This window comes from Pteronotus mesoamericanus, unplaced genomic scaffold, assembly GCF_021234165.1.
Source record: "Pteronotus mesoamericanus isolate MK-2021 breed Mesoamerican mustached bat unplaced genomic scaffold, CSHL_Meso_final scaffold_31, whole genome shotgun sequence".
Lineage (NCBI taxonomy): Eukaryota > Metazoa > Chordata > Mammalia > Chiroptera > Mormoopidae > Pteronotus > Pteronotus mesoamericanus.
The window spans coordinates 22527869-22550347 of record NW_026555312.1 but is presented as its reverse complement, the minus strand read 5'-3'; the positions used below and the strand labels follow the sequence as shown (position 1 = coordinate 22550347).

Genomic DNA, 22479 nt, shown 5'->3' with positions numbered 1-22479 from the left:
AGGCGCTCTTTTTCTGTAGACACCTTACAAAATAGTGGGGGGAAACACAAGCCAGAAGCTTAGGATGGATGGATGGCTGCTAAGTCCCCAAACTGAGAAATTAGAGACTGGGGTGTTTCAATCAAGAGTCCCAAGGTTAAGCACATCCATGCTGGGAGCAGAGGACCTTTTTAGCAGGCGCTGGGTCTTCTTTCTCCGACTCGGCATCATGACTGAATTTCCTTTTGGAAGACAGCCGCCTGCGCTTCAGTGGGGACGGAGGGGCTGCAGCTGCAGCACTGTTAGGGTCTTTCTCATGAATCTTCATGTGTCTGGAAAACACGCACACATACACACAATGTGATTTACCAAAACACTGAGTTGGTTTATTTCTTTTAAATTTTTATATTTTATATTTAGGTGGTGGTAAGTTTTCTTAAGAGATATGAAGTATATTATACCATGACTTCTCACCTTTAAAAACGTGTATCTGCCTTTAACCCTCTTAAAACTCTTGCAAGTGCTATTCAAAAAATGTCACTTAATACTTTGCTGTCTGTTGGGAGACATTCATGAACTTCACCGGCACTAATAAGACAAAAAGAAACTATCTGATGATCCGTTCTTCTTATTCAGGCAAAATGTATTCAGTTGGCCAGGAAGTTCATTTGTTTTTTTCCTTAAGATGGTTCTAATAGCGCTTAGTTGTCTTTAACTTCATTTAAAACAATTTTGTTAGACAGTATTGTAACAGCTATCATATCAACTTGCATTTAAAAAACACTTATTGGGATTTCTGGTCAAGATGGCAGGGTAGGCAGACATGGCTTGCCTCCTCACACAACCGCATCAAAATTACAACTAAAATACAGAACCACCATCATTTAGAATCGTCAGAAATCAAGTTGAATGGAAGTCTGACAACTACAGAATTAAGGAAACCACATCCATCCAGACCAGTAGAAGGAGCACAGATGCAGAACAGGCTGGTCCCAAAACCATGTGTGGTGGATAAAAATTTGGGAGGAATATCTGGGGAGCAAGGAGTCCCAGTTCCACACCAGGCCCCCTAGCCCAGGGTTCCAACGCCAGGAAGAAAAGTCCCCACAACTTCTGGCTGCAAAAACAAGTAGGGATTGAGTTGGTGGAAGAAACTGCTGGAGCCCTAAGGAGTTCCTTTTAAAGAACCCATACAAGGACTCACCTACTCTGACATACTCTGAGCTCCAACACTGGGGTAGCAGCATGAAAGGCACCAGTGGTATACAGGGAGAAACTGAAGTGTCTGGCATCAAGGTGAGCAGAGGTCATTGTCCCTTTTCTAAATGCTACTCCCACAGAGCCAGCAAGCTAGTATCATGTCTGAGACTCCATCAACCTGGCTAACACTGTTTGACCCGCCTTGGAGATCCCCAGAGACTCTGCCCCACCCAACTTACAGGCCCACCCAAGCTGCTTTTCCATATGAAGGGCTGGTCTTGGCTCATGCTTCATAACTTCCTAAATTCTATCAAATAAGCAACAGCTGGCTTCAGTAAGCCCCTGGCCTGGCACTAGCAGCAGCCAGCCTAGATTCACAGTTGGCTTCACTTGGGAATCTCCAAGCCCAGCACAAGTAGCAGCCATCTCTGATTGCTTTATAGCTCAGGCAGGGTGGCCCCAGGCAGAACACAAGCAGGGACTGACCTTGGCCTTCACCATCCTGGAAACCCCACGGTCAGCATGCCAAGTGGACAACTACAGACCATGCTGAAGTACCACCACCCTGCCCCTGCACAGCTGATCCTCCACGTATGGCGGAGGTTGGTGGTCAGTGGTCACAGCCAGTCCTTATAGCTGACTGGCCTGGGTAAATCCCTCCCATTGACCTGCCAACAGCAAATAGAGGCTTAACCGCAAGAGGAAAGTATACTCAGCCCATATGAAGGGCACATCTTGAGTATCCAGCTTGTGTGACAGGGAAGGCTGTGCCACTAGTCCCTACAGGACACCTACTACATTAGGCCACGCTACCAAGACAAGGAGTCAAAGCAGCTTTACCTAATACATAGAAACAAACACAGGGAGGCTGCCAAAACGAGGAGACAAAGACACATGGCCCAAATGAAAGAACAGATCAAAACTCCAGAAAAAGAACCAGACAAAATGGATATAAGCAATTTATCAGATGCAGAGTTCACAACGCTGGTTATTAGGATGATCGAGGAGCTTAGTGAGGACCTCAGCAGCATAAAAAATATCCACTGAGAATGAAGTATTTACTAATTTAATTCAAATAAATCATAATTTACAGGGAAACAACAGTAGAGTGGATGAAGTCAAGAATCAGATCAATGATTTGGAACATAAGGAAGCAAAAAACCACCAATCAGAGCAAGAAGAAGAAAAAAGAATCCAAAAAATGAAGAATGTATAAGCAGCGTCTGGTACAACTTTAAGAACTCTAACACTTGCATCGTAGGGATTCTAAAAGGAGAAGAGTAAAAAACTAACTCTATCTGAAAAAATAGTGAAGGAAAACTTCTTTAATTTGGTGAAGGCAATAGGCATGAAAGTCCAGGAAGCACAGAGAGTCCAAAACAAGATGGATGCAAAGAGGCCCAGTCTAAGACACATCATAATTAAAATGCCAAAGGCTGAAGATAAAGAGAGAATCTTAAAAACAGCAAGATTTTCAGATGCCTGGTGTGGCTCAGTGGATTGAGTGCTGGCCTGCGAACTGAAAGGTTACTGGTTCGACTCCCAGTCAGGGCATGTGCCAGGGATGCAGGGCAGGTCCCCCGTTGAGGGCGTGTAAGAGGCAAAAGATGAATGTATGTCTTGCATGTTGATGTTTCTCTGCCACTCTTTCTCCCTGCCCCCCTCTCTAAAAATAAATAAATAAAATCTAAAAAAATTTTCAAAAGCAGTCAGAGAAAAGGAGATAGTTACCTACAGGGGAGTTCCCATAAGACTGACAGCTGATTTCTTGAAAGCAACTTTACAGGCCAGAAGGGATTGGCGAGAAGTATTCAAAGTCATGAGAAGCAGGGACCTACGGCCAATATTGCTCTACCCAGCAAAGCTATCATTTAGAATCGAAGGGCAGATAAAGAGCTTCCCAGACAAGAAAACACTAAAGGAGTTCATCATCATCAAATATATAGTATGTTCAGAGGACTTATTTAAGAAAAAGATAAAAACCATGAAGAAATAAATGGCAAAATGGTTATAGATATGGTTATACATATCTATAACCAACTGAATTTTAAAAATGACCTAAGCAAACAAGAAGAACAGAGACAGAACCATGGATACAGATCATATTTTGATGGTTGCCAGATAGGAGGGACATGACAAAGAATGGGTGAAGAGGTGAGGGGTTAAGAAGCACAAATAGGTAGTTACAGAATAGCCATGTGGATGTAAAGTACAGTGTAGGAAATGGAGTCGCCAAAGAACTTATACGCATGACCCATGGACACAAATAATGGTGTGGGAATTGCCTGAGGAATAGGGGCTACTTGGTGAAGGGGGGCAAAGGGGGAAAGATCAGGACAACTGTAATAGCATAGTCAATAAAATATAATTTAAAAATAAATTTATTAAAACTAGTGAATTTTTGTGTAGCCATTTTAATATAAAGATGGAAGAAAAAAGTGACATTTTCAGCATATTGTGCTTTATTATTTCAAGAAAGGTAAAAATTTAAAAAAAAAGTTTGTGCAGTGTATGGAGAAGGTGTTGTGACTGATGGAACAGGTCAAAAGATATCTGTGAAGTTTCATGCTGGAGATTTCTTGCTGGACGATGCTCCACAGTTGGGTAGAAGAGTTGAAGTTGACAGTGATCAAGTTGAGATATTACGTGAGAACAGGCAGTTACACCATGTGGGAAATAGCCGACATACTCAAAATATACAAATCAATAATATTATTGGTGAAAATAAAAAATGTGTCTTTTATTTTACAGAAAAAATTGTATGGACCTTTTTTGGTCAACCCAATACTACAGTGTCTGGCACAAATAGTGCCGCTTTTTTAATTACAAAATCTTTTATTACTAAATCGTAAGTATGTAATTCTCAAACATAACAATATCACACTGAAGCACATCTATGACATTTTAGGTGAAATATTCAAATTAAAACTATACATTATTACACCCATATTATTACCCAACCAACCACACTCAAGCAGGCATTACTTCTGCCAGATCCTGTATTTGAGGACACATATTTCTACAGAATAAAGAATTCCCAGATACCACTAGTTCATAAGACAAGTAATCACTCTGTATTTGCCCCCATAATCCACCCCACCTCTGCTAGTACTAATGTGTTCTCTCTCCTCTGCCTTCTGAAAAATGTTGGGGGTCAAATTTGAGAAGTGCTGACTGAAAAAATATCTGGGTTGCTTATTAAGACCCGAAAGTCTTTCCATGTTGTTTACGGTATTACATGGATTAATAGCTCATGGGAAGAGCTGGGACAATAAAATGAGTAGGTCACATGCTGCAACCCTGACATCTATAAGACTAAAAATATACATATAAGAAAGTATTACATATTCACTCTATATGTATATGTATGTACATATTACAGTAAAGAGTTTTATGGGTTCCAGAAAGAGTTTTATGGATACCTGATTTAACTGACCTAACTTGACAAGTTCTAAAACAAACATCCTAAGAACAAGGTCCCAAGACCTATAGGGAAAGAATGACATTACAAAGATAGTCATCTCCACTTCCTTGCTTTGTGACATAAAAGGTTTGGTTTTCCTAATAACAATCATCATCACAATCATCATCTTTGGGGTTAAACTGTGCCAGATGTCAGAATATAGCCACAGCTTTTTATAAACAACTTTTATAAGATTATTGTACTGGAGAAGTTCATAGGAATGAGAAAAACAGCCAAGTTTTCATAAACTATCCCGTCACACTTGTAAAAAGAAGTTCAGCTGATTTTCTGCTGTACCTTCTTCAGAGGAGACAGGATGAGGATGAAAAGGCAAAGAAGCTCATGAACCAGGAGCATCAGCAATACAGGCTCTCTGGCCACCAACTCAATGACAGCCGAGGTAGAGTTCCTTTCCCTCACATAACCCTGCCCTGCGATGCCTGGGAGTCCTCGTTTCTGAGCATGTGGAGGTTAAGATGCTGACTTCTCCTGTTCTGGTTCTACAGGCACACTCTAGAAGATTAGCCGCTGTCCAAAGAGCGCCAGCCCAACCTTCCCCCAGCAGTTAGGCGTGGCCTGACCCCTGAGGAACTGGGCCTCAGGGGAGGAGGCTCTGGTCAAACCTCTGTCCTCAAGGAGCAACTGGCGTGGCAGAGCAGAAAGATCCAGCAGGACAGGATGGAAAAGAATCCCAACAGTAATGCCCACGTCCACAGAATTCTTGCTTAGATTATTAGGAAAGGATGCTTTATTATTAGCTCTAGGTCACCTAAAGCCTTGGGAAAGTTAATGAAAACAAATAGCCTTATTCTAAGTGCCTGCTGTATTCTAAGGTCATTTAAGGAGACCATCGGTGTTTGGAGGGGAACAAGGAAGCCTGGTAAGTTTCTTTTGACATTTAATATATGGCGCATTCCAACTTTAGATATGTAAACAACACTTTTTTTTCATAGCACCTAAGAATTGAGGAATTACGATAATACTAAGGGATGAGAATTAGTACCAAACCTACCCTTTCAATAAATAACTCAAAATTAATTTTTAAAAAGTGAATACCCTTTTCAACAGTTGATAGGTTATTCGTGCAGATGAACATGAGGCTACAATAGCCTTTGAGAACACTGCAAATCAAGGGTTGTCACTTGTTCACTAGCTCACGTGGGGTTGCGCCTTTTCTATCATATGATACTATTTACAAAACGATACTTTATTACCTAGTTCTTAGGATTTAGACCAGTTGTCTAAATGACAAGTTGTTTTGGCAGATAGAAGAAAAAGAGGGACTAGAGCTAGCACTCCGTACCTGGTGGGAATTGGACACAGATTATTATTTCCATTTTGCAGATGAGGCTGTCGAGGTGTGGAGAGGCTGACACATCCAGGGCCTCACAGCTGGGATGGTGTGGACCTCGGTGTGCTGACTAGAGTCTATGCCTTCCCTCCAAATTGCCCCCCAAAGCCATGTCTTTGGATCTGTGTTCTGGATCATGGGCTACAATCATAGGGCCTGAGCCTGACCCTGGACACTTCCTTTCTGAGTGACTGTGGCCCAAAGCCTAGCAGTTGATAGCAAACACTAACAAAATTTCAACAGGGAGTGAAGGGTCCAAGGTCAAGCAAGAATATTCCCCACCTCCAATCCTGCCCATGTCTTATTCTGAAAAAACCGGGACTGCCCTTGAACTGCATCACTGTCAAAGGCAGGGAGAGGAGACCAGATTAAAGCAGTCTTGAGGCGTTGGTGGCAAGCATGAGGCTGCCGAACATATCAACCCACTCCTGTTTTCTGACTGAGCCCAGTTGGTGCCCCAGGTTCGAGGCTCATGTAATACTCCATTCTGGGGTCAAACCTCCGGTCGCTGGCCAAGACACAGGGTGTTCCCAATCTTTCCTTTCAGCTCCATGGTGACCAACAGCTGCAGGATTCAGTCAACAGTTGAGCTGTCAGGGTTGGGAGTTCCAACCATTTCTGGAGTTGACTGTGATCTGTGGTTAATGATACTTCCCACTGGACCCCTACTCTTCTTTCCTGGCCTCTAGTTGTCCATTTCCGCCCACACCATCACAGGAAGTGGGGCGAGTCACCATGATGAGCCAGTCATGGCCTCTCCCCCACAGAACATGGCCAAAACAGAGAGGAAAGCTTGGGTCTATTTTTCTCTCAGGTTTTATTTCAAGGGCTAGTTCATCTAATTTCCACATGCCCTAAGAATCAAATTACAATGAACCTCAGAACTGGAAGGGAGCTGGGATGATATCCAACTTCCCACTCAGCACAGAAAGTCATCTCCCCGATTTTTTAGGTATAAGCACACATTTAGTTCTGACTGAATACTTCCAGCCACAAGGACTTCTCCATTTTCAACACTGCTAACTGTAAAAGTCATCTTCCCCATGCTGAGTCAAAAATTCTGTCCTTCCTTTAAATGTCTATCTGTCCTCAGAGGCAATACAGAATCAGTCTACGTTCTCTTACACATGGCAGCTCTTCCAATAGTTTGGGATGACAACTGCCTTCCTCTGAAACTTCCTTAAAATCAAACAACTTCAGCTCCTTCAATCAGCTCCCACAAGCTCTGCTCTCAAATCTGTTAATTATACCAGTTACTGTTAACCTTGAAGTACTCTCCAGTTTGTGACTGTCCTTCACAGAATGTTGGGTCACAAGTGAATAGTAATTTGGATGTGATCTGAGAGTGAAAGCCACAGGGCTAGAACCACCCTCCGGCAGCTATGCAAAAGGAGCTGGGGTTTCCTTGTGCGTGTTTCACAGCAACATTACACCCTCAGTTCCTAAGAGCCCCATGGTTTCTTCATTCAAACTGTGATAAGCCATGTCTCCTCTATTCTGTACCTGCAGTTACCGTTTTTGCACACTCTCCAGGTTGGCAAGGGTGAAAAATATGCTATGTTGGTCCTCATTCTCTGCAATAGCCCCCTGGTGGCACATAGTAGGCAGTCAATAAATATCTGCCAAAATGGCTGAATGGATGAATAAACTAATGAATAAGTATTTGCTGAATCACTGAATGGAAGGAGGGATGGAGGAAGTAAATTCGGAAAATCTGTTACACTTGCAGTATCACTACAACATATGTCCTCAGTTTCCAAGACAGCTTATAATTTCCTTTACTAGGATTTACTGTTGGCAAAAGATATAAAACTGTGAACAGTGTGACACTGAAGAGACTTTAATGAAAAAACACCCCAAATGTGAACACTGAGGACACATGCTGATGTTTTCTCTATTGGGATTAATCTGTGTTCAGGCATTCAAAACTATACCTACATTCACACTAGAGAGAAGTTAATGTAAATGCAAAGCAAGCCATCTGCTTTTTGCATACAATTCTAGAATTTTCTTTCAGAGGCATGCCACTTCAATAGTAGAAATCCTGCCACACTGTGGTCTAAGGAAGGAATTTTATCAGAACTCCTTCAGGAGTCAAGTGAAGTTTTCTCCCATTCATAGCGCCCTGAGAGGCTTTTGCAGTAACAAACCAAAACTAATATTGCAGATGCTTCCTAAGCAAGGGATAAAGTCTAAGTCTGAGGACTTTCTAGCACTGATAGGAGCCTACTTTGAATTTTGGGATGGATGATGGTTTTCAACTCAGTTTTCCTCCTGTGGATATAATCATTTATTTCCTAAAATGTGAAAAGATCCATTGCAGCTAGGGTGGGCTGTCTGCGAGAATAAGGAATGTTAGTTATCAGAGCTAAACCGAGAACACCTCCTCCAAGAGTAATTCAAAGGACACGGACCCATTTCTAAAGCACATCCCTCCCTTCCTCTCTGAACTTCCACATTTCCAGGTCCAAATCTAGGAACTTTCTGCTGACCTTTCCTAGGTATGTAAATCTGCAGACTTGGAAATAGAAGTAAACTCTTGACCATTCAAGCACTGGGAAGCAAGGAGGAATTGGGATACATGAAAAAAAAGCAAATTTGCGTGGGAAGATGGTGTAGCAGACAGAGAGACCACGTGATGGCAGTGAAGTCTTGGGAAGTCTGGGAGCTGTGAGACATGTCAGAGGCTCTATCCTGGCACTACCATCAGCAACCATGTAGACTCCCCAAGTTACTCAGGCAACCTTGGCTTCGGTTTTCGAATCTGTAAAATGTCCCAGGGGAATACTACCAGTCTCCTAGAGCAGCAGTCTGCAACCTTTTTGGCACCAGGGACCGGTTCGTGGAAGACAAATTTCCATGGACCAGGATGTGGGGGATGGTTTCAGGATGATTCAAAAGCATGACATTCAAGTTCACCTCCTGCTGTGTGGCCCAGTTGCCAGCAGGCCCGGATGGTACCAGTCTGAGGTCCGGAGGTTGGGAACCCCTATCCTAGAGCACTGGTTTCAAACCGTGGTCTGTGGTCCTCTGACCAGCAGCATCAGCATCCCCCTGGAGCCTGTTAAAAATGCAAGTTCTCAGGCCAGACCCCAGTGTCCTGGGTTATCATAAGCCCTCCAGGTGATACTCAAGTGTGAGGGTCACTGGATGACAGGGAAATTCTAACCCTTCACGCTGTTCACAGATCTGGTGAACTTTCTGACAAGAACTGACGTTTTTTGGACATAAGCATTAAACCTCTCCCAGGGTCACCCGCAGTGCCTGCACATGTTTCCCAGGTATAAATACATAACAAAGCAGCTGGGAAGTTTAACATTCATAAAATTATTTTGGGGGTAAAATCCTTTGGAAAACTCATTTACAAGTAGTAGAATGTGTCCTCAAGGCAAGTCTCAAACATTCTTCAAGCATTCCTCTATCTAACTTACAACAAGTGATGGTCAAAGCGCAGGTGAGATCTACATACTTCTAGTATTTGCTAACTTTTCAGTATTAATTTCCTCATGGACCTTATTGATCTAGGAGCTGAATTATTTGATCCTCTGAGTGAATGGCATTATAAAAAAGGTCACTCTTTCAGGACATGGGACACAAACAGTACACAAATAGTACTCAGCACTACTCAGGGCCAACAAACTGAAGTCAACAGGTTCAAAACAGGTTTTTACAGCCTGATTATGGGCACATCTCCACTCCTACCCATACCCTGTGCTGCCTTTGCTTTTCCAACAAAGCCATGTGATAACCAGAGAGAGAATGAATGAGATTTAGAAGCATCGTGGCTCTGCAACTTATGTTTTGGGCCAAGAAAAGAAAGCCTCCAGAAAGATTTGTGTATGTTTCTGTAACAGATGTTTAAGGGGGGGAAGTTTAAGGTTAGGAAACTGATACTTATAATGTTAATGGAGTCCTGTGTCACCAAACGAGGTGGTGGGGAGTGAAAACGAAAGTGTATAAGGGGCCGGGGACAGGACGGCAAAGCGTCAATCAAGCCATTCCCAGTGTGGCTCCACCTGTGAGCTCAAAGGCACCTTCTGGTAATTCAGGTGTTGTTCAGGTTCAGTCATGCTTATCCAGAAGGCAGGTCACACCAGCTGTGCCTGGGTGTGTGGGAAGGTTTGGACAATGGTGTAAGCAGCCTTGCTGGCCAAGGAGACAGCTCCTTCCGAAAGATCGAGACGTCAGCCTAGAGTGAAGTGCCAACTCCGGGGAGGCGTTCCTGCTGTCCGCAGACTGGCTGTGGGGATGCCCCCACCAGGCCGCTCCCATGGCTCTGGGGATGCTGCGCCCACACCGACAGTGTGAGCCCATGTCCTCTGACACGGGCGGCGTGACCAGCACGGGCCAGGACGAAGGGAAAGTTTGCATGTTAGCCTTGATACTCAACTTTACCCCTGCTGCCTTTGCCTCCCTCAAGGGCAAAAGATGAGGGAAGTGTCTCAAAGACCTTATCCCACATGCTGCCTTGTTGAATGCAGCCCGGCACCCTGGTGGTGCCATCAATCAAAACTATAAAAAGTTAAGGAATCTTAATTCAAAGTAGTGGTGTGTCACGGGTTCAGTTTCATAGTTGTGCCTGCATGGTCACTACTGCTTCTCAGCCCCGAGCCGCTCACCAGCCCTGACTCCAGGGTGCAGTTTTGGCTGGACCCTCACTACTGCTCTCCTGCCCCACCAGCACCTGTCTCCTTGGTCATGACAGAGAAGGCAATTCCTTCTCCTTCTTTGTCTTGGTCTCAGGTAAGACCCTGGTACAAACAACTCCCCGTTGATGGACAGAATTGGGAGATGATGCCTGAAGAATGTTTTCCCCTCAGTGTGTCCAATCTTCCAGCCATCCTTCTGGTAGGAGAAAAGCAACCTTTTGGCTATTGCATTACTCTCCCCAACTTTCATGCTAATACTGGAAGCCGCTGCCCTCAGGACAGAATTGAGGTACGTTTTCCAGTTACTGACAATCTACTTGGAAAACAGAGGGCCCTTCACTGCTCATTCTGAAGCGCCCTCCTCCTCTCCTGACTTTCAGATACAGTGCAGGAGAGCCTGGCAGGTGGCCCACGTCAATAAATATCAGCCTTTAAAAAATCTTGACTCTAGACCCTGTTCCTAACTACCATGTCTTTGAATCAGTACACCCTAAACCCTCTTGGACTATTTTTCCTTTGCCTTCCCTTGTTTTTCTAAAACAAATTTTCATTTGTTACAACATGCTTCATAACCTATTTGGCTCCCCGGATACCTGTTTATAATACCCACAAAAATACACAGTCCATATTTCCATGTAAAATCACAAATTCTTAAAAAACAAACAAAAGACCTCAGAGAGAACATGAGTTGACCTCTATCTCACCCAGAGAACTCCCTCATTCACGCAGACCTGAAATTGGCTTGCCTGGACCTTCCCTGTGTTAATCCAGGGAAATAAGTAGAAAGTTACCACCTTGCCTTAGATATTTCTGGGCAACTGCTATTACTGGGAAGGACTCTCCTTCCCCAGGCTATACTCCCTCCATTTCTTCAATTTTCTCACACAGCCTGGGGTCCTAACCCCACCCTCAGAGCTGGCACTGCAGCAAGGCTCCCGTACCAGGTGAGGAAGCCCATCGGATGCTGACATTCTCAGGGCCATGATATTATCCCCAAAGGAAGCAATCCCGTCTCCACAGCTGGAGAAGGCCCTTCTGTGGCAAACAGCTAAAAAACTACAGTTAAGTCAACCCCCAAGCCTTAGATTCAGGGTAGAATGGAAATGCTCAAGCCACTGGTCACTGGGCCCTCTTCTCACATCAGCCCCAGGGAATTAGCTTTAGCTTTCTTAAGATGGCAGAAGCTCTTAAGGAGGATTCACATCCTCTTTCTTCTTGCAGAGGAGGAAGAGATGATTATCACAATAATAAGGTGGTGCCAAGTCACTGTTTGCTCCTCCTGCTCCTCAGCTGCTTCCAAAAGAGGAACAAGTAATGCTTAAGCTGGGTCCTTCCAGATGGCCTGCCACCACAGAGGGAACTGGGAGGGTCAGCACCACTATGGGGACACGTATCATATTATTTAGGGGCCATGAGAAAGAGCTGAGGAGGAACGGGGCACCAAAATCAGTTCAACTCTGGGAAAGAAATGATGAAAATGAATCCAAAGAGAAACGTCACCTGGAAAAACCAACGCTTGATCATAGCAGTGCAGTCACCGTTTATCAAAAATGGGATTAAGGCGGTGTGCACCGGCCTCTGCTTGCCACAGGTGATACATCTTCAAGCGATGTGCTCCAGGGAGGGGGGCCAAGCCTACTTCTGATTCCAGCTGAATCCTGTAACATCGGAGACCTCAGTTCTCCCACCCGTAGAACTAGAACAATCCTTCTGGGTGAGCTGGGCTATATAAGCATGAAGAATTGAGTGCTGGCACCATATACCAATGAACCCATTATGCAATTGAATCTCTGGTTTAAGGAAATACAAAATCTGTCCCCACTCCCCACGGAAGGCCAACAAGCTCTCCATCAACCCAGAGTCCTGGAGAACACAGAGGAGAAAGGCCCACGGGCATAACATACACATCCATGAGGAGGTGAGTGGAACCCCATGTGCTGCATATGTATACTGAGATTTCTGTGCAGCTTGTCCAATTTTTAGTGTGTACTGGGGTGCAGACTTTGTTGCTAATCACCTTCCTTAACAAATCAGAAAAATGTTGACAGTGAGTGGGCATGTTTAGATGTTTGCTAGCACCAGCTTGTTCAGCCCAAACAGGTTGGACGGGTTGAATATTTAAACAAAGGCGGAAAAATGCAAGGCATAAAGCAGGACGTGCAGTGGTGGGACTGCGGCCAGCACCTGCAGGTTAACGTCTGTGATCTGACACTGGTGACCAGGCCCGTTCTCCTCCTCTTCACTTCAATACTTTCGTATTTTAACACTAAACTGGACACACACTCAGGATATGTTCAAAGTGCTTAGGACAGTCGTGTGCTGGGACAGAAGAACGGGGCACTCTAGAGCAGCGGCCAGCTCTCTACTCCTCCTCTTACCCCCAGCAAACACATACCTTCCTTTCTGTGACCTAATTTCTAGCTCTCACAAATGCCAGGTTGTTCAAGTGCGGGCAAGCTGAGGTGCTCCAGACTGCAATGCCATTCATCAGTCCTCCCTGGTGCAACTGAGCTTTTGAAATATTTGAACAAGATATGTCAAAATGATCATACTGCCTGGATGCAACAACTTTTTTTTTTTTTTTTTTGGCATCTGCTTAATCTCTAAAAACAAATACACAAACATCACCTCTACCAAAACAGAAAAGGGGACCTGAGTTATAAACACCAGAGTCTAGGTGAGCCAAATGGTAATAAACTATTTAATTATGAAGCAGACTGTAAATTTGAGGATCAGTTTGAGGATGAAAAAGGCTTCTCTGGTGTGCTGAGCTTGGGTAGTCTTAGGAGTGAGCTCCTTGGTATAACTGTCCTTCAGAGAAAATGTAGACTCAAAAGTGAGCACACTTTTAAAGATATCTTTTGGGGAAAAAAACCAGAAGTATTCTGATTGTTAATGGATACTGGAAAAGAAAAAAAAAACAAAGTAGAAGGGAAAATGTTTTACAGAATGTCAGCAAACACAAAAGAGGCCGTATGGGACACTATCAAATGAAATGGCAATGTCTAGTTTTGCGATTTCCTTACGCTTTTAATCTTATTTGAATAATAAAATCCTACGGCAAATCACTCTGACCTTTTCTTATTTTTAAAATTGAGGTATCATTGACATAACATTATATTAGTTTCAGTTGTACGATGTCATGATTTGCTATTACCAATGACCTGTTCTTTTTCACAGGAAATAGTGGTAGCTTCCTACTTGTGCGGAGTTCTAAAATGTAAAGGATTCTGAAAGGGACCACAGATGCTCATATAATGGTATAAATGTTAATCCACATGAAAAATATAAGAACACTACCAAACAAGGAACCCCCCAAAACGTGTTCAAATAATAAAGATATGCACAATTTAGCAAAGGAAATGTAGGCGTAAAGCACACAGCTACGAAAAACACTGTTCTCAGACTGTTGGGTACCCTCACTGTTGAAGGACACACAGAGTCTATTTTCTTGGCTTTGTAAATATACTTGTTTACCAGCATGGAGAAGGACTGATGCATTAACTTTTCCTAAGGGAGATGAGAAAGGAAGGGAACTACAATTGAACATTTTGTGAACCGGAGGCTTGGGTATGTATTATAGCATTTAATTCTGACAGTAACACAATCTGTGAGTAAAATGTCACCCTGTTAAAGATGAAGAAAAGAAGGCTCCCTTTGCCATTCCGTGAAGCATCTTTATTGGCCCTACCAGAGAGGACACACAGACAGGCTGCCTTTATATAAGCCACTATTGAAGTTAAAACAAAAGCAAACAGGTTTCGATTCCAGTCAATGAGATGTAAAGAAAGGCTAAAAACATTTAGTTATAATCAAACAACAGCGCAGAATTTTTTTCTGGTTAAAAAGAGAAAAGTCTCAATTAACTATATCCGAAGTATGTCTATTTCAATACACAGAGTACTAAGTGTACAGAAACTACCTGGATACCCAGGAAACTGCCAAAATCCATTGGACACCTGCCACAGGTAAGGTCGCATGTCCAGGCCAGTTCACATAGTTACCTCGTGTCTATACCACTGAAGTCTCATGTGCACAAACCCCCCAGCCACTTTTATAGAGGGCTGCACGTGGTCACAGAGCATTTATCATCGTCAGCGAGCTGAATGTGCCAAGATTGCTGAGCATCCTCCAAAGATATTTTCTTCTGGTTTGTGTTTCTCCCAAGGGAAGGATATTTAGTTGTACATAACTTAAATATTATCATATAATCATTCTTCCTTCTTTCTTAAAGAAATATTTCAAAGGAAGCAAATGTTCATATTGTCCTGGATAGGGTGACCTGCAGATTTTTAGCCTAAAACGACTTTCTTCCCATGTGGATCAGCACACCTTCCTTTGGTCAGGGGAGAGGCACCAGGTGATAAGAATCATTTCAAGGTGGAACTAGCTGAGCCTTTGAGCCGTTAACTCCACTCCTGAAAAGTAGCAAGTACCAGTGCTAGTTACAGAGTGTCTTTAGAAATTTGATATTCCCACAACAGAAGTTCACGGAGCCTTTCTTCTTGCTGGGCTCTGAGGGTAAAGAAGTGACTGTCCCCTTCCAACACACTGTCCTACCTCTTCTCCTTCTGTCCTTTAATGCTGGCCACCTGTTCAAATACCCAAGTTCAGTTGTGCATGCCAGGGGCTGACTCCGCCTAAGCATCAGAGAACAGTGCGCTAAATTCAGAGACTTCATGGCCTCACTTGTCATGGAGTAGGTCACATTTCTGTGAAGCGAATGTTTTCTTCCAGCATAATAAGAACACATACCCCTCTGTTTCTAAAGACTGTCCATTGTCCCAGCACCATCCTCAGGGTCTATGTTCCTGTACTTAGCAACAGACAAAGTCACACTCGCTGCAAGAGGAAAGAAAGTCCTCTTGACAAATAACTGCAGGATGTTCCAGGGGTTTTCCTCCCTCCTCCTCACCCTGCTACTGCCACAGCAGAGATGAGCACACGTCCCTGCTCTCTGGAGAGTAAGTGGGGAAGTCAGTGAGGAAAGTTTACTTCTGCTAGTCTTCAGACTGCTGTCACCCTAACCCATATTCCACAACTGTCTTTACAGCTTCAAAGTTTATAGTTTTTAAAGGCGGAGCAAAGGGGGAGTTAATTTTCTATTTTTCCAAGGCAATTACAGTTTGCAACAAACACACACACACAAACAAAAAAAAACACACCCATTTCAGAGACAGGGTTTCCTCCAAATGAGGTCTGTTTCAACCCTCTCTGTCAAGTATCATCACTTCTTCACAGCTCTGCAGCCCATCACTTTCTGGAAAGTTTTGCAAATCGCCAAGCTCAGTGCCCTTTTTCCTACATCCAGCTCTCCTGAGGGCGGGCTCTGGCTCAGTTTCCCAAGTTTGTTTTGGAAGACAAGCACCGCTCAATCCAAATTTTCAACGTGGGAGCAACTGATAAAGAGTTCTGGGAAGTTAAAAGCTGGAGCCACAGTGATGTTTCCATGATACATATTTTGTACTTGATGGCAACCTGTTATTCTGCTCAGGAACTAAGCTGTGGTTAGAAAGGTTGGGGATAAAGGATTTTTCAAACCTCAAAAACACAAAAATCCGCAGACAGGGAAGTGGCAACTTGAAATACTATACCAGATACAGTAATAAACTGAGATGGTCTCTTCCCCATCCTTTTTCAAATGTGCTGGAATTTGTATCACTCTTGTCTCCCTAGTTACCAAACATACAATTACTTTTAAAATATCATTTAAATTTATTTACTAGAATTAAATTATAAAAAGTCATGGACTTTATGAGAGCTACAATGCAACTGTCAACATGATTCTATGTAACTTAAATGCTACCTGATTCTGTGAAGTTTATTTTCTTTACTAACATTTTAGTTGAGTTATGTGCTGATGGTCTTCTCATAAAACTAAGATAAAGGAAACTCCACAAAAAGACTGACTCGCCTTATAAATAAAGATAACTAACACAAAATGACTAGGGGTCAAAGGAAAGAAAGCTGTACTATAAAGTGGGTGACTACAAAAAGTATCTCAGTATCATTAAGAATAACCTGAAACTGAAAAGGATGGAGTTCTCGGGGTCCCCATTATACATGTTGTAAGATGTATAATGAGCCCTCTGAGTGTTGTAGCAACACAGATCTGGGGTGGAGCCCAGACGTGTCTCCCACAGCAGCCGCTCACAGTAAACACTGGCAGGCAAGGCTCACCTGGAGGAATGTGCACACACAGAGATATGTGTCACATGTGCATGTGCAGGCGACCTTCAGATTGGGGGCGGGGGGGGAGGAGGAGGGGCAGATGCACTATGTGCCAAAAGGCACTGTGCTCCAGAGCAACCTTGTGGAATTGAGCCTTGGAGAAATGCATCTTGAAATCCACGCACTGGGAATGATGCCATAACAGGGGCCCTATTCAATCTGTGGTGCTCAGGGGAGAGACTGGGAATCAAAAAGCACATGAAACTGACAGAAAAGCAGGGTCTAGAGCAGGCAGGTTATTAACTAGAAGAATGGGGACACTGACAGGGGGGCAGTGTGGCTCAGGGCGCACAGGGAAGCGCAGGCTGGAGGGTCTCTGACCACACAGCTCAGCGTGGGCTCCAGGCCCCAGTCAGCTCTGGTTCTCCTCAGTCCTAGCTGGTCCACAGACTTCAGGGAGCAGAAACAACAGAAGGAAAATAAGAAAAAGAACTTCGCTCTTCAGCACGGTCCACTGACTTCTATCCACGCTTTCAAAATCAAGTGAGGATGCAGCTAATGAGTTTGGGTTTTCACAATTCGATTTTGTTTCATTCCTGAACACATGTCCCGGGGCAGCTCTGGCCCCTGATCAATGTAACACAGGTATCTGCTCACCATTTGAGTCTCGGATTCTAGTACGGATCCACCGGGACAAGTAAATCTAACTCCTTTCTCTGGCAAATTTTTGTAACTGTTTTCACAATTTTTTTTTTCAAAAGTACAGTTTCACCAACAAATGAAGATGGTAATCACTGTGACTGATTACCAAAAACCAAATATTCTTTTACCCCATTATTTGCAATTTTTTGCAGAGAACATAAAATAAATGTAGTGTGATAAACTCAAATATTCTAAGTAAGTTTTTGTTATTTATATTACAGATTTTGAGTAGCAAAAAGCAAAACAAAAACTATGTCTTAATTTTATTTCCTGGCATTCCATGAATGCTTACTTGGTATATTTTCCCTCAGTGGCACATAATAATATTAGTGACCATTTATTTATAAGTACTACTTAACAAACATCATCCTATTTATTCATGAATTGCCACAAGTATCACTGCCTTCCACAAACAAAGTAACTGAGGCACAAAGAAGTCAAATAATTTATCCAGGGTCACAAAGTTAAGAGTGGCACATCTCTTACAGATGATCAAAAGGATGCCTTCAGTTCTAACAATACAAACGCAGGAGCACCCTCCCCCTGAGACACCTTAAGCCTTCAGAAAGCTTTCACAAACATCATTGCATTCTTGACCACAAGTTCTAAATGAGGTTTCACTAGGCCACTTTGTTAACATATAGACATACAAAGAGATTCCTTCACAGTTCTGCAGAATTAGAACTGGGACTAGAACTTGGCCCCCAACAGTTAGTCCTCTCCTCCAAATCAAGGTGACTCACAATAAATAAAGTCAGAACAAAACCCAAAATTACATAAACATCACTGAGGCCTGCTTAAAAAATATATTCATAAGCATTAATTTACTAGCACCAATATACACTGTTCATAAATGCTAAATGTATCTTAATGAAAATACCACTGACTTTACAGAGAGTAAAATAGATTACGGTGGGGATACTAAAAACAACTGTACACCAACCAATCAGATAACACATACTAACTGCCAAATCCCAGAAAAGACATAAACTACTGAAACTGACTGAAGAAAAAGTAGAAAATGTGAACAGATGCATTGCAAGTAAAGAAACAATTAGTAATTTAAAAACTTCTCAGAAAGAAAAAAGCCCACAGGGCTTCACTGGTGAATTCCACCAAATATTTAAAGAAGGATTAATACCAACTCTTCACAAAGCTTTTCAAGAAACAGAGGAAATACTTTCCAACTCCATGAGGCTTGTATTACCCTGACACAAAACCCAGAGAAGGACATCATATACAGACCAGTAGCTCTCATGAATACAGGCAAAAAATCTTTAACAAAATACTAGCAAATCAAACTCATCAACATATGAAAATGATTACACATTGTGACCAAGTGGGATTTATCGCAGGAATAAAGTAAGTTTAACACCCAAAACAGAACAGAATCTTTCAAGGACAAAATCAACTTGACCATCTCAGTAGATACAGAAATAGCACTTGACAAAATCCAAAACCCTTTCATGATTTAAAAAAAACTCAGCCAACCAGGAAGAGAAAGGAATCTCAAACTGATAAAGGCCATTTATGAAAAACCCACAACTACCACCATATTTAATGGGGAAAGGCTGAATGGTTTCTCCCTAAGACCAGAAATAAGATGAAGATGTTCATTCTCTTCATTTCTGGTTTAACATTGTGCTGGGGGATCTAGGGAGGCTAGCAGGCAAGAAAAGTAAGTAAAAGGCATCCAGGTTAGGGAGGGAGGGAGGAAGATAGAAAGAAAGAAAACTATCTCCACTTGCAGATGACATGATCTTGTATACAGAAAGCCTAAGGAATTCATTAAGTAACAATTAGAGTGAATAAACAAGGCCAGCAAAGTTGCAGGAAGTGAGATCAATACAGGGTTTGAATTGTATTTTTATACACTAGCAATGCATAATCAAAAAATAAAATCAGGAAACAATTCCACTTACAATATCACCAAAAAGAATAAAACATTTAGGAATAAATTTAACAAAATATAAAATCTTCACTCTGAAATCTATAAAACATAGTTAAAAGAAATCCAGCAAGACGTACATAAATGGAAAATACCTCATGATCAACAATTTAATATTACGATGGCAATGCCCCCAAATTGATCTACATGTTTTGCAATCCCTATAATTATTCCACCTGCCTTTTTTGAAAAAACTTACATGCTAATCCTAAAATTGATACAGAAATGCAAACAACACAGAATAATCAAAACAATCTTGAAAAAGATCTAAGTTAGAAGATTAATACCTCCTGATTTCAAAACTTACCTGAAAGCTACAGTATTCAATAGAGTGTTAGCCTCAAGAAAAGATATGTAGATCAATCAAGTAGAACTCAGAGTACAAATATAAATCCTTACATTTTGGTCATTGAGTTTTGACAAGGGTAGCAAGATAATTCAAGGGGGAAAGAAAAGTCTTTTCAATAAATAGTGCAAAAGACTAAACTTGGACTCCTTCCTTACACTATATGTAAATATTAACCCAAAATAGATCATAGACTTAAATGTAAGAATTAAAATTATGAAACTCATGAGATTCCACTTCACACCTATTAGGATGGCTATGATGAAAATGAGAGCGACAGTAAGAAGTGTTAACAGAGATGTGAAAAAAAAACAGAACCACCATACACTGCTGGTGGGAATATAAAATGATGGTTCAGCTGCTTTGGATATCCGTGTGGCAGTTCCTCAAAATGTTATACATGGAGTTACCATGTGATTCAGTAATTCCACTCCTATCTACTCAGGAGAAATAAATACATCCATTTACACACACACACAAAACTGTTCAGTAATGTTCACAGCAGCATTATCCATAACAGCCAAAAAAGTGGAAATGACTCAAATGCCCATCAATTGAAAAGTAAAATGTGGTATCCAGATAATGGGCCATTATTTGACAATAAAAAAGAATGAAATACTGGTATATGGTATGACACAGATGACTCTTGAAAACATTATGTGAAGTGAAAGAAGCCAGTCACAAAAGACCACATATAATTCCATTTATATGAAATGTCCAGAGTATGAAAATCCAGAGATGTAAAGTAGATTAGTGCTTTCCTAGGGCTGGAGGGTGGGAAGAAATGGGAAGTGACTGCTTATGCGTATGGGTTTCTTTTGGGGATGATGAAAATGTCACAAAATTGATTATAGTGATGGTTGCATAATTCGTGAATATACTAAACATACTGAATTGCATTCTTTAAATGGGTTAAATGTAATGTATGGTATATAAATTGTCTCATAAAGATGTAAACAAATAAAATAGAAATTGCTTAGCCCAATGCCAGACACACAGTGCACCATAGCTTTAGTTAACGGTTACTTGTAAGATGCATTGTCAGAGACACCATGTAGAGGCAGTAACTATGCCTTTTATAGATATACTTAACAGGTGTCACATTCAAAAACAGATATTGTCTCAAAATGGAAATTTGCAAATCGGGAGTGACTGGGCCCAATGCCAGAGATGGCTCACGGGGGATCATAAGCAGTAAGCGGTAAGGGCTAAAGCAGCCAAGAGGAGGGTACCTCTCACTAATGCGCCCCTTTGTCCCCTGCCAATTTGCAGGTGGTCCCTGGGGAGTCCACTGAGCAAGCTGGGGAACTGCCCTGGAAAGGACAGGCAACAACACCTCTAGGACCAGGTTTTAGGTGAATGTGTAAGGGAAGACATTTGTGGGGCGGGGGGTGGGGGGAGGGTGGGAGGAGGAGAGGATGTGAGGGAAAAGCAGGACAAAAAGGCAAAGAGAAGACAAGATGAGACTAACGGGCTGCTATGGTGGTAAAAAAGCAAAAAGCTAAAATGCACAATATATTAAAAAATGGCAACAGTATTCACTTCCTTCTTTGTACCCAAAAACACTCCTGGGAGGAAATAAGGGGCTAAGAAAGAGTTGTGAACTTTTTATATGGAAAAAAGAGTAAAACACTTCGTAAAAAATTCTTTAAAATATTCGTATCTTTCAGAGAGTCATACTGTACTCTAACTTATAGGAGTTCTGACTGTGAAATTCATAGGCTTTAAATTTTTGCAGCATTGCTTAGAAACGCAAGTAACAGACAACATTTATTGAGTGCTTACCATGTGCTGCTGAACTTATTTCCTAATCCTCATCCTGGTTCAATGACATGGATAATATTAAAAATCTCATGTTAAAGAAGAGGTAACTGAGGTACAAAGGTTAAGTAACTTGCTCAAAGATAGAAAATCTACAGGGGGCAGAGCTGAAATTTGAAATCAGGTACCTAATTTCAAAGTCTAGAAATTTACTATTATGCATACTTGCATGTCCCAAGTATACCATTAGTGGTTCATGCAATGATTTTAGGTGGAATAAACTGGACAGTCCATATTAGTATTTATCTATAATAAAGTATCAGTTTCACAATACTTCTATAAAGCTCTCTTTTGAAACAAATACATTAAAAAAAAAGATGTCAGTCAACTTTTAAAAAAAAAGCAGCATAACACCTGTAAGGGAATATGGAAAAATAAAAACACCCTGATTTTCTGAGGTGAAATTCTGAGTACCTTTAAAAAAAATCTTCCTAGAGTTCTAATGTTCCTAAAACGTTCGTGTTTTAAAAAAAGCATCTACAAAGTCTGTTTTAAACCCTCGAAACACATGTAATCATTCTATAAAGTATATTTTCCATTGGTTCATCCCACGAAATTTTAATATGCCCACCACTGAGCTCTCTCCCACTTCTGAGCGAGCCTCTTTCCTTGTCAAGAAAGTACATTCCTGACATTTATCAAATTTTTTTATTTCTTCATTTTATCCTATCTTACCCAGAAGCTCCAGAACCAAACAACTTAACTATTTATTCAAAGAAATTTTTCATAAGACAAAAGACCTGCAGGGAGCCTAGTAAGCATAGGCAACTAGCTTTAAAAAGGCAAAGGTTACTGTGCTCTTCCTTGAGGGTTCCTCTGTATCTGATAAGCTGCTTCACTCTGGCACCC

At 41.9% G+C, this 22479-nt stretch overlaps 1 protein-coding gene across 5 annotated transcripts in view; it reads right to left on the bottom strand.

Moving 5' to 3' along the window:
* Nucleotides 1-22479, bottom strand: part of RREB1 (ras responsive element binding protein 1) — a 69317-nt gene that overhangs the window by 37901 nt on the left and 8937 nt on the right. For all 5 annotated transcript variants that reach the window (XM_054591919.1, XM_054591922.1, XM_054591921.1 and 2 more), the window contains one exon: nucleotides 167-311. In XM_054591919.1, coding sequence (XP_054447894.1) covers nucleotides 167-311 — 145 coding nt within the window. The remainder of the gene's footprint in view (nucleotides 1-166; nucleotides 312-22479) is intronic.